General features: G+C 42.1%; 1 protein-coding gene across 3 annotated transcripts in view; it reads left to right on the forward strand.

The window, feature by feature from the left end:
• UHRF2 (ubiquitin like with PHD and ring finger domains 2) overlaps nt 1-18,489 on the forward strand; it is a 179,199-nt gene that overhangs the window by 39,564 nt on the left and 121,146 nt on the right. For all 3 annotated transcript variants that reach the window (XM_075128768.1, XM_048851776.2, XM_048851774.2), the window contains exon 3: nt 15,331-15,590. In XM_075128768.1, the coding sequence (XP_074984869.1) occupies nt 15,331-15,590 (260 nt within the window). The remainder of the gene's footprint in view (nt 1-15,330; nt 15,591-18,489) is intronic.

Consider the following 18,489-nt stretch of genomic DNA (forward strand, 5'->3'; position numbering starts at 1 on the left):
ATCACTACTTCTGGCATCAGACCTGGACTCTTCCACAGAGAGGCCCTCATGCTCTACCAGGTCATTTGTTGGCCCCTACTTTTCCACACCCTGTCAAGAGAGTCCTCCTGTGAGCGTGCGGATGACAAGAAATTAGCTTCTTCCTCCTCCTCCTCTCACTCTGAGGCGCAGCCCACCAGAACACTTTCCCCAGCTAGGTTGGTGGCTTCAACCTCATTTGACAGGGGACATGGCTCCAGGGCTCGTCTAAGTATCTCTGATGCTGACTCAAAGAAACTGTCTAAAGACCCTATCCAGGCAGACTGTCAGCCCTCAGTGCTGTTTCCCAGTTTTGGGGACTGAGGCGGCTCACTTACAGGAGCTACAGCACTAATTCCATTTCTGGCACCAATGAAGCCATCAGCACCGAGCAAGTCTTTGACACCAGCTAAATCTGTGGTGTCATCTTCTGAAACTTCGGGAACATAGACCCTCTCTTCGGCACTGGGCATTACAACAGCACCGATGATGCTCCTTCCTCCTTCACAAGACTCTTTAGATAGGAGTGTCAGATACCAGAAGGTCTTTAGGCTGAGTCTCCGCTTCTTTGACTGGACCTCCTCCCGCTTCTACCCTCCTCTCTAGACTCTCAACATTCTTCCCTCTTTCCACAGAGGATGGCACCTCACTTCCCCAGTGAGGAGGAGGATGAGGACTCCATTGTTCCCTCTACTATTGGACAAATTGCACCTGGTTATCATCACTATATGACCCCCAATCCTGTCAGGGACTACCATGGATGCAGCCACATGTGCCACTCCCACCAAACTGGCCATATTGGGACCCGTGGGCTATTTATGGGGCACGATTCAGCAACCATCCCAGAGATTAAAGCTGGAGACCTACTGCTCTCCCTTCTCCATTCGTGTCTTGCCCTCAGGAGGTTGAGCCACCACCAGTACCAACTGAGGAGGAAGATCAGGAAAAGCAGGCATACCCAAATTTACATTTTTCTTCCTCCTCACCTGATAAGGCAGTTAAGTCTCCACCCCCTACATCTGCTGATGACTTCAGGCAGTTTCAAGATCTGTTCCATAGGATTGCAGACTCCCTACACATGCTGCTGGAGGAAGTCAAAGTCCGGTAGCATAAACTGCTGGATATCCCCCACGCATCCTCTTCCGCAAAGATCACACTACCAATCAGTGAAGCTCTTCTCAAACCTACAAAGGTTCTGTGTCAGACCCCGGATGACATCCCTTTTACCTGCAAACACGCTGACAGAAAAATATTACATTCCAGCAAAGGATACTAAATGTTTATTTTCGCATCCCACCCCAAATTCTTTGGTGGTCAGTGTGACGAAGGAGAGAGCAACTTTACCAATCTCGAGCTAGTCATCCAGACAGACTGGAAATGCCTAGACCTCTTTGGATGCAAGACATACTCTTCAGTCACTCTACAGTTGAGGATTTCAAATTATGAAGCTCTCATGGCCAAGTATAATCTGAACTACTCAAAATTGGTAAATCATGGCCAAGTTTTTCCAGAGTCCAAAAAGGAGCAATTCTAGTCCTTGATAGTGGAGGGATACCACCTAGCCCATACGACCCTACAAGCCTCATTAGACTCTCCAATCACTGATCCATTGCGACTGCTATGGTCATGAGATTCTCATCATGGCTACACCTATCAGGCTTTCCTATGGAGGTACAAACCGCAGTATAGGACTTACCATTCAAAAGCCAGAAACTATTCTGGGAGCACACAGAACTCATTGCACTCCCTTAAAGACACCCAAGCTACACTTTGTTCTCTCAGGAAAAACACGCCAGAACCAAAGACACGCTTGGGGAAGTACCAACTCCACTGGTGATCCCGAACCCCTCAGTGACATTGACACCCAATGACGGTGACAAAAACCTCCTACTAAATGTAACCAGCCTGCTTCTGAAGGGGCTACATCTCACTCACCAGCATCAAAGCAACTATTTTGAACGTGTGGTCGAGGCCCTGAGACGCCTTCCCTTGTTCAAGTCATCTCCACCGTCTCTGACGTTCCAACAGTTTGGCAACTGATTAGCTCCGTTTTTCCCGTTTTGGAGTCTATTCACCTCATCACATGGGAGGAGCCACATTTTGTGGTCAGACATACAAGACTGACGTGATGTCTTCAAGTATGGCTTCATTCTGTATACCTCCCCCATAAACACAAACTTTTATCCATGCCAAGGTGAGTCAAGGATTCGCTACTGTGATGGAAACAGCCCAACAACGTCCTACCAATATCGCCAACTATAATCCTAACCACTGATGCCTCCCTAATTGGTTGGGGAATGCATCTACACAAACATAGTGCAGAGCAGATGGTCTTCAACCGAATCCACCTTACACATCAACCTCTTAGAGCTACAAGTGGTCCGCAATACCTGCTGGCATTTCCTATCTCTTCTCAAGCAGTATACTGTAAGAATGGTAATGGACAATCTTGCCTTCATGTCTTGTATCAACAGGCAGGGAGGAGTGAGGTCCCACATGTTATGCATGGAGACAAAAAACTGTGCAACTGGTTTATCCAGAACAGCATCTCTGTTTCAGCTGTGTACCTTCTGGGTACACAGACACTGCAGACACACAAAGCAGGACATTCTCACACGATCACAAGTGGGAGGTGGATATGCAAGCATATTCAACCAATGGGGCCATCCCACCGTAGATCTTTTTGCCATTCAGCACAACTCCTGCTGCCCTCTGTTCCGTTCCAGAGTGGGATTGGGGCGGGACGCATTCCTCATAACATGGGATGCACCTCTCATATGCCTTCCCTCCCTTCCCCCTCCTATTCCAAGTACTTTGCAAAATACAGTTGGACTGAGCACAGGTCATACTAATAGCTCCAACCTGGCCACGACAAGTCTGGTATACTTAACTTTCACGCGTGATGGTATGCTGACTGACTTGTCTCCACCTAACACTGTGGCTCTTCTCACAGGACTTGGGACACATTCTCCATCCCAATCCAGATGCTCCCACTCAAAGCCTGGCTCCTCTTCTGGTTTCAGGAAATTAACCTTCTCAGATGCAGTCAACAGATACTTTTGAATAGCAGGTGTGACACAACAACCCTCCCCCCACCCCACCCCCCACACAAATGAATGAGATTTTTTACGGCTGGTGCACCTCACACACAGTTGATGCAGCACACTTATTCTTGACTACGTTCTACATCTTAAGCAGTCACAGTTGGCCAGTAGCTCTATTAGGGTACAGTTGGCAGCAATCCCTTCTTTTCACTCCCTCCATTGATAGTCACTCCATCTTCGCATACCCGCTCATGAAGCACTACTTGAAGGGTACTGAAAATCTTATTCTCATATGAGAGACCCTACCCCGGCCTGGAACCTAGCCTAGTCCTGCGTTCTTTGTCTAGACCAGTGTGTCTCAAATGCAGCCACTGTGGCTGCATGTGGTCACCAGGGGCTTTTCTTGAAGCCACAGCCTCCTGGGCAGTGGATTGGGGGAGGGCGGGGCAGCAAGAAGTGGTTGGGCCCTACCCCCATTTTGAGCCACAAATGTTGGAGGAGCAGACAGCCATTGTGAGTTCCCCACCTTCCGGGGGGTGGTTAGGCTCAGGCCTCTAGCTTCAGTCCTGGTGTGGCAGGCAGCAGGCTCTGGCCACATGGCGGCGGGCTCTGACCATAGGCTCTGACAGTGGGGCTTCAGGCTTTGGCCGCACAGCAACAGGCTCCATTCTCCAGCCACTGGGCTTCAGGCTACAGCTGCTGGGCTTTGGGCTCACACCCCCTCCCTGTTATCACCCCTGGCCCCCGCTGCCCTTCACCCATTCACCCCACCACCCCCTGGCCTCCACTGCTTCCCTACCCACCTTCCCATCCAAGGATTAGTTTGTCCCCCAGATTGCCAGGGCTGAGTAAATCTGCTGTGAAAAGTGATATTTGCATGTTGGTTAATATCACTTTTCACTGCCTCCCAGCTAGCTAACAAGTCTCTGCTTTGAAAAGTGATATTAACAAACATACAAATATCACTTTTCACAGAAGCAGACTTATTAGCTAGCAAGTCTTTTTGTTTTTCTTTTTAAAAAAAAAGCAAAGCCCTGCAACCAAAAAAGCAAAAGAAATAACAAAAAAGATAAGAACTTGCAAAGCACCTTATTTATTTGTTTCTATTCTGTTTAGGTCCAGTAAAGAATAGAAACAACTGTATGTTGTTGAATCTGCAAAAACACCCCTACATAAATAGATTACTATGATTGGACATGTATATGTACATATGTATTTGTTTTTCCTAAAGTTAAGTATTTTAGGAAAAATTTTCAAAGCGGCCACCAGCAAGCGACCACCAGCAAAACATTTTGTTGTGAGAACCCTAGGTCTAGGCCCCCCATTTGAACCAGTGGCAACCTGTTCTTACATACACCTACCAGTGAAAACAGCCTTTCTTGTTGCCATCACCTCTGCTAGATGGGGAGGGGCGAAATCATGGCCCTCATGGCATCCACCATACGTCTTTTATAAAGACAGAAGTGGCAAAGAGTCTTGTGGCACCTTATAGACCATGAAAGCTTATGCTCCAATACATCTGTTAGTCTATAAGGTGCTACAGGACTCTTAGTCTGGGTCTGTAAAAGCGGCAAACATGGCTACTCTTCTGATACGTAAGACAGTTACGCTACACCCACACTCAAGATTCTTACCTAAGGTCCCAATGTCTTTTCATCTCAAACAACCGATACATCTCCCCCTTTTTTTTCCCCCCTGAAGCCTCACAGTAATCACAGAAGTAATCAACAGGAGGCAGTGCTACACACCCGAGATGTGTGGCACACAGCCTTCTATTTGGACAGGACTAAACCCTTACGGAGATCACCATGATTATTCCTCTCCACCACCGAAAGATCCAGAGGCACTGCTTTATCTAAACTGCTTTATCTAAACAATCCCTTGCTAAATGGATCTCATTGTATGTTTATCTTACGAGCTACGAGAGACAGCCTACCGCAATCAGAACACATTCCACACAATTGCTATCTGCCTTTATTGCCTTCCTTAATAATGTCCCCATGGATGACATTTGTAAGGCTGCCACATGGGCATTGACAGATACTTTCTCCCAGCATTATATTGTTACGCCCGAGGTCGCAATGAACACACTCTTCGGACATGCTGTCCTATCTACAGTTGTGCGCTGTGCAGTAACTGAGGTGCCCTACTACTCCCCTTTCCTTCGGAGCCGAAAACATAACCTCTGCGGCAGAGAAGGAACTGGGGAGCGTTCTGACTGCACAGCGCTATACGTACATCCCGCACACAGTGCAAGAGAGGGGAGGTGCTCAAGTGGTCTGATAGGCACTGCTAGTGAAGATCTGAGATCCCAGTTGCAGGGGATGCTGCCGCACCTACAGCGGAGCATCCATAGGGACACACCTCTCTAAGAACCTCAGTTACTGCACAGGGTGAGTAACCCTCTCTCACAAGTTGAGAGGCTACCATTTTGTCATGGGTTAGAAACTGATAGAGAAAACAAAACAGAAATAAATGATCAGTCTTAATAGTGAGGTGTCCAAAGGATTCTTTCTAGGACTGGTATGCTTTATTACATCTCTTAATGATGGCACATTAATTGTTAATGAGGCAGCGATTTGCAGGTGGGATGTGTTTTGGTCATGACTAGAGAATGAGAAACTCCAGAAGGACCTAACAACAAAGCTGAGTGGCTGGGCAGCATGTTGGCAAATGAAATTCACAGTAGACTGGTGAAGTTTTCCACACTGGAAGGAGAAAATTGAACTGCTAGTAAGGATTGATGGGTTCTGAGTTTACTGTGGCCATTCATAGACAAGACGTGTGTCACTGTGTACTGCTGCTGAATGGAAACAGTAACTCCTTGAGCAACAGTGATCAAAAATGCAAACAAGATGTTGCAGTTTGCTATAAAATGGATAAAAAAAATCACTGAAAATATGCCATTATTACCGTAGCACCTCTGGGCCCTAGTCATGGACCCAGGACACCACTATGCTAGGCACTGGGTATGCGCTCAGCTAGAATTTTGTATTCCATTCTGTTCCTCCATCTCAAAAGAAACCTAGCAGCAGTGGTAAAAGTCTAGAGAAGATGAGCAAAAAATATGAGCAGGATGGAAATCTTCCCTATGAAGAGAGGTGAAAAGGATTAGGGTTGTTTAATTGAGAGTGAGCACCAAGTGCTCCTATTGTTTCTTATAATACAAGAGTGAGACACCCAACAAAATTTAAAAGGCAGCACTGAAAATGAGTAGGGGAAATATTTTACTGTCCATCACACTGACTGGTGATCTCACTGTATGAAACTGTTAGCTAGACAGAGAGTTTAGTAAGTATGAAAGAGTTCACTGAGTGCTAGAGCACCTCCTTGTGGCCAAGTATAGTGTAGCAACTCTCTCCTCATCTTGCATCCCTCAGTTGATTGTTGGTCTGGTGATCTCTTTCCATTGCTTGGCCCTTGAGCCAGGTAATTATGTAGTCCATACAAATAAACAGTCCAGACACCGTCACCAAAAAGTCTTCAGTTGCACCCTTTTCTCAGGGCTCTCTGTTGGTCCCTTTTTCAGAGGCTTCATGTCATTTTCTCGGGTGGCTGGTAGGGGAACCCAGGCCTTCCCTCCATACTGGGTTCCTATAACCAAGATCCACAGTCTGCTCAGTCCAACTCTTTGCTGCTGTTTACCTGGACTTCTTCCTATCCAGGTTTTCTCAGGCCTTCTCTCCCAAAGCCTCTCTACGTGCACACTTGCTTCAAGGCTAGGACTGAGGGCCCTCCCCTGGAATCACCTAATAAAATCCGAGCATTGAAGTATGAACAAAATCCCACTTCTGCTTACCTATGGGGTGATCTTACGTTTGTCTCAAATAAATGACTCATAAGGCTCCCTCCCTGGGAGTTGCTGTTCTTTTATCAGGGCTTCCCATGAGAGCTGGCTTCACTCTGGTGACTGCCAGCTTCCCCTGCTCATGTGAGGATCCCACAGCTTGGTCTCCCTACTCTCAAATTCTGCAAGTAACTACAGACTTCGTTCTGCTCTAATCTTGTCAGTATAATCACCACCCAACCCCTTTCCAGCTGGGCATCATCTCCAATTAAGTCTGGCTGTCCCTCCAAGTGCAGCTAGGTAATATAGTTGGTCTTTCAGGCCCACATTAACTCTTTCATCACCTGTGTGGAGTATGCACCCTATCACAGTAAAATTCAAAAATATTTATACATGCTTTGAGAATAATAAGACGGTAAAACTTTGTAAGTGCTATAAACATTTAACGCTGAGACCTTAACTTGGAAGAACAAGTTTGAAGGAAACTTCTCCATAATAATGCTTGCATAATTGTCCATTATAGTGGATTTGTATCTTATGAGACATCTGGTACTGACCAGTGTCTGATTAGTTATGCAATTCTATATCCCTTCTCCAACCTACTATATTGGATCCCTACCTCAAGATTTATAACAGTCATGCTTCCGTCAGTTTGCATTTTTGCTGGTGAGTAGCTCTCAACAATGCTCCAGCAGATTGGGTTGTTATCAATTTCTCAGTTTTGGCGAGTCCTTTTTACATTTTGTTGCAATCCTCTTCCTGTAGCATCAGGTCCCTTTTAACAGGGTGATAAGAGGTTCTCAATTTTGCCACTTTGGCTTTGTACCCACTATTCATTTCGTTGTGAGAGCACATGTGGCATGGAACTTCAAAGGTGGTCCTTCCTGACCTGTGTGGCAAGGTCTCTTTAACTCTAAGACGGGGTGGGCAAACTTTTTGGCCCAAGAGCCAGATCTGGGTATGGAAATTGTATGGCGGGCCATGAATGCTCACTAAATTGGTGTTGGGGTGTGGGAGGGGATGAGGGCTCTGGCTGGGGAAGCAGGCTCTGGGGTGGGGCCAGAAATAATGAGTTCAGGGTGTGGGAGGAGGCTCCGGGCTGGGGCAGGTGGTTGGGGTGGGGGGTGCAGGAGCCAGAGCGGGGACATGCTACTGCTTCCTGAAGCCATGTGGAGACACAGTACGCACATGGTGGGGCAAGCCCCAGACCCTGCTTCCCACCGGGAGTGCTGGAGCGGGATGAGCCCCGGACCCTGCTCCCCAGCAGGACCTCGAGGTCTGGATTAAAAAGTCTGAAGGGCCTGATGTGGTCCCCAGGCTGTAGTTTGCCCACCCCCGCTCTAAGAGGTACTTTGGGCATGCCATCTGCATTCCTCATGCATGCTAGTACCGTTGGGTGACCTGTTCCTTTTGGAGTTCAAAGACTCTTTAGATCCAGGACAAAGAGTTCTAGAGTGTCTTTCTTTTGGCATTTCCTGATAATTTGGAAAACATTTCTACTGGTCTTGAATCTTTATTGCTGTCAAATTATCTTGTCTCAATTTTTAAAATCAAATAAATTCTACTTAATTATTTTAGAACATTCAGTAAACTTTTGTATTTTTATATGTTTACAATATTGGCAATCCTAAAAGCTCCTTTATTCTTGGTACAACTGTATGCCCACAGCTTGAATTGCCATGATTTTCTATTCTGAAATACGGGATTCTCTAATCAGTATTTACCTGAATATTCCAGTGCTGTGTTACACACTTCATTGCTTTTTTCATATATAGGCTTGGAAGGATTAGGTATCAGTAAATGTCAATTTTACTATATATATACGAAAACCCCTGCCATTAATATTAATATACAGATAGGCAAAGTAAGAAAGATGCTGCTTGAGAGCTTATTATCGTGATTTAATGCTATTTACTTTGCATATTTTGACATGTGATGTTGATAATTTGTATTATAAAGCTTTAATTTTTTTTTCAATTTCTCCTGTTAAATAATTATCAGATTTTCCCCCTCCCCATAATTTCTCACAACTATGAAAATGTAAATTGATACAAATAGAAGAATAATGCTTAAAAATAAACATTGATATTATCCATCACAATTATTATAAAAATTGAATTCTGGCAAGACTACAGATGTATTATTTATTGCAAACTTGGCTCTGCTATTGAAATCTCCTTCAGTTTTTGGTTTATTTCTTCAAATTAAAACCAATGATTTTGTTAGTTCCTGATTACTGTAGACTAAATTCGCTAACGTTGTCCGCATGGGGTATGCCAGTGTAAATGGTCCACTGTGATTAAGGATCATGGTTGTTTTTTTGTTTTTATTTTATTTTTTTAAAGGGCCACATTTGCATTAGCAAGTGGCAAAGGAGGAGAGTGGACACAAGAGGTCAGCATAGCAACTAAAGTAAGCAGGGCCAAAAAAATGGGAGGTAGCCAGAACAGCTGTTATGTGGTGATTCTATAGGTTTAAGATGCATGCTCTGGCTAGAACCTCATAGAGTTCTGTTGTAAATTGAAGTCGCCCTTCCACCAGCCTCCCCTAGTGTAATTCTGGACAAGGGCAGTATCCTGTCTGGGGCATGAAGTACTTTGTTAGTACAGGCTAGATCACATCATGCAACTTTCTATTCCTTGCACCATCTTTGCAAAATTTGACCCTGTACACTGCTTATTGTGCTTTTTCAGGTCTCTTAAACAAGTATTTTACTTGTGCATATTTCTTAAATTGCTTTATTGCCATGGCTCTTCACATATTAACAATTTGAGTGATGCAGGAATTTGCTTCTCTTCCCTGCAGCTGTTAAATCCTTCTAATATCAGGTTCAGATGTGGTAAGAAATACAGTGGAATTTGTTGGATAATATGTTCTGTTCCCTCTTGCTGATTATATATGTTACCTGATAAATGCATGTACCTTTCTTTGACTTTTGAAGTCATGGCAGAACATTTTCTTTCATGATTTTTTGCTCTGTATTCATAGCTACTCAGTGAGCTTGCAGTGGTGGTTACATTTGTCTGAAAAAACTAGAGGCCTTTTCACGTCTCATTTAATATTCAGTTACCATGGAAACTTGCTGATACTGAACTGCATACCACTGCAGCTGGAGTGTAGAGGCATTGCTAATGGTTCGTTTCTTACACTCCACTTATTATCAGTCTTCAGAGTGCAACGGAAATAATAAAATTGCTCACCTGAGTGTTGCAGAGCAGAGGTGACACAATGGAGTGAAGTAGGTCATAGCATTTCAGATTCGAGAAAGGGGCAAACTTGGCCTATTTACATAACTAATGAAGTCAGTTTCACCACTGTCCTTAAGAGGTGTGGGGATCTTACTCACACCTCTTCCTGTTCTCACCCTTTTTCTTATCCAAATTTTTAAAATTGGGGTAATTTTATTTCTATTAGTTTTATATGATTCTTTTTCTGGTGGTCTTAATTTCTAACAGCTGCTCCTCTTATTTGTGTACCTGTAACTTGGTAACATTTAGGAAATCTTAAATATTTATGAATTTTAATACCCTTAAGAAGAGACACATAATGGACTCGAAATTACTTGAATTTCACTGATGCTATTTTTAATTGTCTCAAGTGGATGTCATCCCTCAAACAAAGGTAATCTGTACATGAAAAATTGATCAAATACCTTTAACTGGTAAATTATGTATGTGACGTTGCACTCCATATGTTTATGGAAATATGCTTCAGAGTTCAGAGTAGCAGCCGTGTTAGTCTGTATCCGCATAAAGAAAAGGAGTACTTGTGGCACCTTAGAGACTAACCAATTTATTTGAGCATAAGCTTTCGTGAGCTACAGCTCACTTCATCGGTGAGCTGTAGCTCACGAAAACTTATGCTCAAATAAATTGGTTAGTCTCTAAGGTGCCACAAGTACTCCTTTTCTTTATGCTTAGGAGTGTAAATATAATGTAGCTGGAATATGCTTTATGAAAAGGTCTCTTGTAAGGTATCATTGCAAAGCTTTATAATCTACTGAGGGTGTTCATACTATTTGTATGAATGTATCATTCTTGTACCTAAAACTAGAAATATAAAGTTAACTCTGAAGTCCTATTGTAATTATGCAAAGTGTGGGCCATTAGTGGTGGGTTAAAATCTTGATGGCACCCACTGACTAGGACAATTGGCTGTAGATGGTTTATTTACCTGCAAATCTTCTTGTGGACATTGGGGGGCCAGCCTGTGGGTAATAAAGAATGAGGTCTCACAGGAAATGTGACCATGTCACCTGATACTGGAATCTATTTTAAACTTGGTACTTTTTCCATTTAGAAGGAGGGTTGGGAACCTAGAGAGACAAAGGATTCCCGTCTTATGCAAAAGATATATACGTGGGTGGAACAGAACAAGGGGGGGGGGCTAGTTATGAGAAATCCCCTAGTTACCACCTGAGCTGGAACAAGGACTGTACCAGGGGAAAGGATTGGGCCCAGACTAGGAAGGAGTCTGGTCTGTGAAAGAAGCTTATTGGAATATCTCTAAGGGTGAGATTTACCTGTATTCAGTTTCTTAAATGTATTAGGCTTAGACTTGTGTGTTTTTGTTTTTTAACTTGGTAACTTACTTTGTTCTGTCTGTTATTACTTGAAGCCACTTAAATCCTACTTTTTATTCTGAGTGGTTTTCAGTTAAAGCCTGCAGCTTTGGAGATGTGGTTCAAACCCTGGGTCTGTGTTGCAGTAGGCTTGCGTGTCTGGCTCAACAAGACAGGGTTCTGAAGCCCCAAGCTGACAGGGAAAACGGGCTTAGAGGTAGTTTCAGCATGTCAGATGACAGTCCCAAGGGGATCTCTGTGGCCGAACCTATCACAATGTAGATCCCTGAATTTAGATTCTACATAAAATATATGTTCAGCACAGATCAGAAAAGGAAGATTTTGTGCTATTACACAAATTGACTCTCTTCTTCCTCACCACAGAAATTGAAATAGCGTCCAAATCTTACCACTTTTTGCCTGTGCAACTTGCATTTCTATGATCCAACTTTTTCTTTCTGGCTACATATCTAAAACCTTTCTTTGGGTCTTCATCACACCTCTTGATTACTGTAACCAGCACCACCACCTCCTCACAGGCCATCCTAATAGCTATGTAACTTCCTTCAATCCATACAAAATGCAGCTGCTAAGATCATCTTCTTTGCATGTGAATCTAACCATCTCACTCCTTCTTTGGATCCCTGCACTGGCTTACTTCATTGCATCAAGTGCATGCTTTTTGTGATTGCTTTCAGGGGCCTATACAACTCTGTCCCTTCTTATTTATTTCCTCTTGTCTTGTCAGATCACTTCCCATCCTCTGTGGTGCCAATCTGTGTTTGTCTGCTTATCCTACAATTGTCTCCCTGCTTTCTTCAATACATTTTGTGCATGGAATGCCCTTCCATAGCTGTCCCACAAAGCCATTATACCTTTTAAAAATCTTTTGTAAGTAGTTACCTTTTCTGAAGTTTCCACAAGAGGTGAGCTAAGGCTGGGATTCTCCCTTCCACACAGAAGGTGGGCTGAGTCACCCTTGCCTTCCATCTCCCTCTCCTCCAAACCCAGTGGAGGTTGTGCAGGTGTAGGGCACGGAGTTCCCTCTAAGCTGTGCAGGCACACAGCAGGCTATCAAGGACTGCACAGGCAGGGAGAGGCGCTGCTTCCCCGGCCCTGGAGTTTCCCTGGCCCCAGAGGGGAGAGACGCTGCTGCCCTGGGCTGCTGTGTCAGGGAGAGACTGGGAGGGCTGGGCAGCTTGCACCCTAGAGCCTGTACTCCCAGCCAGAACCCCTACCCTAAACCTCTGCCCTGGCCCTGAGCCCCCTCCTACTCCCCCAAATCCCTCATCCCTAGCCCCACCCCAGAGCCCACACCCCAACTCTCTGCCTTAGCCCTGAGTCCCCTCCCAAACCCCTTGGCCCCACCCCTGCCACACATCACCTCCATATTGGTGCACATAACAAAATTCATTCCACACATGGACGTAAAAAATTAGCGGGAACATTGGTGAGGGCTACTCTGAGACAGAGGAATGTGTTTGGGACTCTCACTGTCTTCCTTATCTTTTTGCTGATTTTTTTTTTTTAACCTGGAAAATTTCTACAATCTGGAACTATATTACAACTTCCATGGAATCCTCTCAGAGAATTCCAGGAGTAGCTGCAATCGGGTAATCTGTGGTATTGTCATTCCCTCACAGCTTGGTTGTCAGGAAGTTGAAAGTGGGGAAGTGCACTATAATGCAGACTCAGTGATGTAGAAATGTCGCCTCCATAGCTATCTCTCCATGTGTTTTTAAAATCAGGACCTAAGCCATCTACTTATCTTTTATTTATCGCATGTAAGAACTATTGAATGTTGGAGGAGAGTGGAACCTGGGAATTTACATTATAGAAAGATGAGAGGGTTCAATCGTAGAAGATGGTTGGGAGTGAGAGAAGAGAAAGGGGGTTTAGTGATCTATTAACTTATTTATTTGAACTCCAAAACCATGTAACTACTATGATAGATACCTGTTCTCACCATGGTCTTTTGTATTTTGTGTCTTTATCCTCCATTCTTCATCTGTTATGCTCTTTACGGTAGGATCTATAACTTCGTTTGTGATTGCAAAGTACTTAAATACTCTCACATCTGAAATAATAGTGGTAATTACTACCACTACTAAAATTTTTTTGCACCTTTCTTATATAAACAGGTTGTTTGCATAGGTTCAGAAAGATTACTCTTTGAGGCAGTATTGTTGAGTGGGTAGTTAAGGGCTGTTTCTGTCATTGCTTGTTAGCTTCAGTGTCCCTACTTGTAAAATGGGGATAATACCCACTTCGAGATTTTTTTTTTTAATTTTTTTTTTTTTTTTTTTTTGGAAAGGGGAGGGAAATCTTTTATATAAGGAATGTATTATTACAGAAGAAGAAAGGGGTGTAAGTGTAGTTTCTTTTTAAAATGTTTTTTGACAAGATAACTAAAACTAAATGAAACCCTGGAAAGCCTCTGTTAAAGTATTAATAGTTGATGTGGGCCCAGCAGGAACAAAAAGCCACATCTTAGAAGTTTGTTTTAAATAACTTGAGCCTGGTCTGAGCAATATTAGAATGTACTTTTAATTTGGTAGTATATATTTCTCCTTTTATTTGTCATTTCTTCTTTTGGTACAGCTCCATTCTGTCAGACTGCTACAATATTTCTATGTTCGGAGTACAGAGTGGATGGAGGTGTTACAGTATTAAGAGTGATAGATTTTTGTAGATACTGTTTTGAATCCAGGTTCATGTTTCAAATATCTGTACTTATTTGTTCAGAAATCAAGTTTAAAAAAAAATAACCACCTAACCCTAAGTAACTGATGTTTTCTGCATAAGTCGTCTTGTAACTTTAATCATAGAGAAAACATTGCACTGTCAAAGTAACACTTTTAGTCAACAGAAAAACTTAGGCAAACTATCTACTTTAAGTGAAATGTATTATGGAATAGCCTAGTTGCCTGGTGGTGGTGCAATTTCTGAGCAATTGTACTTCATTTCCAGGTTCAAGTTGACAGAAGCTAGGAATGTTGTTGTGACCAGAGTTGTGTTTCTGAGGGCAAGTCTACCCAACAGTGCTACATTGGCACAGCTGCATTGATACAGTTGTGTTGCTGTAAACACACTGTGCCGACAGAGTGCTCCCCGGTTGGCATAATAGCCTCTGCCTCTGGTGGAGGTGAAATAATGTCGGCGGGAGAGTGTTTCCTGCTGACATAGTACTGGTGTGGACAGTGCTTAGGTTGATGTAACTTAAGGGGGGGGGGGGGATGTCTCTTTTTCACACCCCAAGTGACATACGTTACATGGACTTAAGCGGTAGTGTAGACCAGCCGTTAGAGGTGTAAGATGAATGGAAATTTCAGTCTTGGTTAGCTGTGGTAATAGCTTTGGTAGGTTTGGAGAGCCTTTTCTTCTGCTCTTGGCTGGAGGAATCGGGGGCAGTGCAGGATTAAAGGAAACATCTGGGGAAAAATAACTATTCCAATATTGAGGAACCGTTGAAGTCAAAAAACTCTGTAGGTTGTGAGCTAATATTCTGAGTTCCTGCCCTTGGGAAGGCAGCTCCTAAAGGCATAAATCTTGATGATTGGGAACAATATTGTGGAGGAGGAGAATGATAGATTACTATTCTAATTTATCTTATAGAAACCTAACAGTAGTTTTTGTTTACTTATAAATGATATTCATGTTAAGTATTATTACAGCTGAGTCAAATATTAAAATTGAAAAAATATATATCCTAAAAGCACAAAATACCCTACATTTATATTTTGTGTTTTTAGGATATATATTTTTAAATTTAGTGGGTGCATGAATATTGTTTTGTTACACAAACTGAGAGCACAGGTTAGCTCAGAATGACCAAGTTATTTAGCCAGTTGTTCTCTTTCCCCATTTAACCTGATTTTTAGGAAATAAACATTAACTCCTTGTTAAACTTTTATTTTTAGATAAATGAATTGGTGGATGCCCGTGATGTCAGCATTGGAGCCTGGTTTGAAGCTCACATAGAAAATGTAACCCGAGCAACAAAAGGACATAAAAATGGTAAAGCTCAAGCAAAAAGTGGCAATACTTACAGAAGGACTAACGGAAACTTAAGCCAAGATCATTCTAGAGAGAATACAAATAATTTGGACAGTGCACCTTCAACATCTTATTCAGACTGTATGGACACTGAAGATGCTATTTATCATATCAAGTATGATGAGTAAGTGCTCCTGATATTGTTATGAGGACACAATGTGAATTTATTTGGTTTGTGTAAACCAAGAATATTGTTGAAGAAACTTGGATCCTAGAGAGAGCAAGTTCAAAATTACAACCAAAAAGCGGTATTAAGAAGCCATAATACATTTCTTTTGGATGTAATGACTAATCGGGGTGTGACAAGAATTTTTTTTACTCCTGAATTCCTATGAAATATTTAACTTTTATGGCTCACCTTTATGAAACTTAAAACCCTCCCCTTAACAAGGAAGTGACATTAAAAATCAGATTTGCTGTATCTGTTTTGCTGCATAAGATATGAGTATAAGTAAAGCATAACTTTTTAAAATTTATATTACTCCCATTGACGTCCAAATGGAGAGACAAAACTCTCATGGGAGCAAAATCTGGTGCTTGAATTGGATGAATCTGACTCAAGGGTAATATTGATACACACAGTTACCAGTCTGCCTTTTGTGTAAATCTTTATAGCCAATCCCCCAATTGAGGGATTGAAAGCAATTCCATAATCTCAGTGTGGAATGAGAATATTGGGTGAAGAAATAAAGATTCAAACCTGCAATGAATGTGCCAGTGCAGACTCCTGTGTCAGAGTCCCATAGAGTTTAATGGGATTTCACAACACAGAAGTCCTCACTGGTGCATCAGCTTACAGAATTGGGACCAAGAAAATAAAAGCATCCTTCCATTTAAACAGACTTTTAGCAACTAAAGGAATAATGTTGAATATTCCGTTACATTGCTGAGACTAAAATACATGGTGCCTTTGTGTTTCGAGTCTTCATAGTAGAGGATGATGCATGTACCCTTGTACAGGAGTATAAATGAGGTATATCTTGCTGAGGGTGAATTAATTATAATATGTTCTTTATCAGAGTTTCAAAAGAAACTTTAAATCAGCACTGTCTGTTAAATTTTAAGTTTATTTTTCCAATATAATACAATAAAACAATTATTAATAGGAGAAGTAAAAATTGATTTGCTATTTGTTGGGGACCTGAACATAACTTCTTTTAACTACTCCTGATAGCTGGGTTTTTTAATGTGCTCATGCTTGAGGATCATACAAGTTTGATCTTTGTGCACCATCTGTTAGTTAGTTTTTTTATATATGCATCTATACAAACAAGTCATGTGTCCTTATATGTAAAATACAATTTCCCCCCCTCAATATCATAATAAAATATCAGTAAAATTAAAAAGTTACAAGAAAATCCTGCAAAGTACCTTAAAAGCCCTCGATATAATTAAAATTTCACTATAGTGTGACAGAAGTGAATCATTCTGTGATTTTAAAGATCCAGTTTTAAGACTGACTGACTTTTTAAGGTAGAACAGAGTTGTTTAAAGGAGACATGGTGGCACAAGAAAAAGCATAAAAAAATTGTGGAAATGGCTTTTGTGACCAATGGAAGGAAATTGTTTAATCCGCTCAGCTATTGTCAATTCGTATAAGTCAGAGAATTACTGGAGAGGTGAAGCAACCCTGGAGTTAGAAGATATAGGATGCATGATGTCACTTGCGCAGACATACAACAAACAGTTTCAATTCTGTTCCTCTATTGTCTGTACCTTAAGGTTTAGCTGGGCATTTCTAGCAGGCGGAGACAATCAACTTTTTTGGCTTCCTTTAATATGATCTGCAGCAGGTTTGTATTCTTAGCTAGTGACCATCATAACTGCATTGTTTTCTTTTTTTAACTGTCTGAAATTGCCTTGAAGTCATGATTACCTACTTTCACTGGAATGAACTTGCTAAATATTTAAGTGTGAGCTTCTGAGAAAACAGTTATTCTGAGGCTGTGTGGAGAGCAAGATCTCTGCATTTTTCAGTTAGTAGTGAGAGCTTCAGATATAAAGTTATCCCCTGGCAGACAAAACAGCTAGCTAGCAATGAGTGGTGCAAATCCACCAAGGTCCAACTTTAATCAAATGATGTGGTCTTATTCTTCTGTGTGGAAAAACACAGAGCATTTTAAGTAATTAGAGAGTTTAGTAAGATTTCTGTTCATCTTTAAATGACAGCTTCTTCTGAATCTAGACAAACCACAGATTGTGTCCACATGTATCTTTATTATTTATTTGCATTGTGGTAGCACCTATTAGCCCAGGTACGGACTAGGTTCCTGTTGTGCTAGGTGGACTGTACAAACACACAACAAAAATGTCCCTCTCTCAAAGACCTTTATTAAAGACAAATTTGAAATATTGTGCAAATGCCACCACTATCCAAGAGTAAATCCCTATAGAAGAAATAAAAAGCAGCACTCAGTATTTTTCCAAGAATTGTTATATCAGCCTCCATCCTTTTAAGTAGAACAGTCAAACAAATGAAATTTGTAGGAAAAAATTACACAGTCTGACAGTGTTGTATCAGAGGGTATATCTTCACACTAATTGAACTTGCCTTAAAATATAAATGGAGTTAGCACAGTCATATCCATCTCCCAGCGGATAGTCTTTTGAGTCTTTTAACGTGAAAGTCTCACCGTTAGACACCATTGAAAATTAGTTTTATCTTGCCAATAACTTTCTCCAAGTGGGCATCAGCTGTTCTGTTAGACCTCTACTCCTGGTCTCTCAGCCGCCTTTTCATACTTTTGAGGTAGACTCAAGATCCCTCTTATCTTCCCCCCCATCCCAATTGATTGTCAGCTCCCACATTTCTCTCAGCGGGGACCATTATATATATAATTTTATAAAAAGATTAACAATTGAAGTGCTTCACTAAAAACACTTTCTCTTACTCACTCTCTAGATGTCCTCCTATCAAACCAGAAATGTTTATTCCTGTGCTCTTTCAAGTCATTGAGGCTTAGAACAACAAATATATAAGCACAGGGTGGGTTCTAATGGAACAGTGGGAACACTACAGGTAA

Source organism: Caretta caretta, chromosome 5 (assembly GCF_965140235.1).
Source record: "Caretta caretta isolate rCarCar2 chromosome 5, rCarCar1.hap1, whole genome shotgun sequence".
Taxonomy (NCBI): domain Eukaryota; kingdom Metazoa; phylum Chordata; order Testudines; family Cheloniidae; genus Caretta; species Caretta caretta.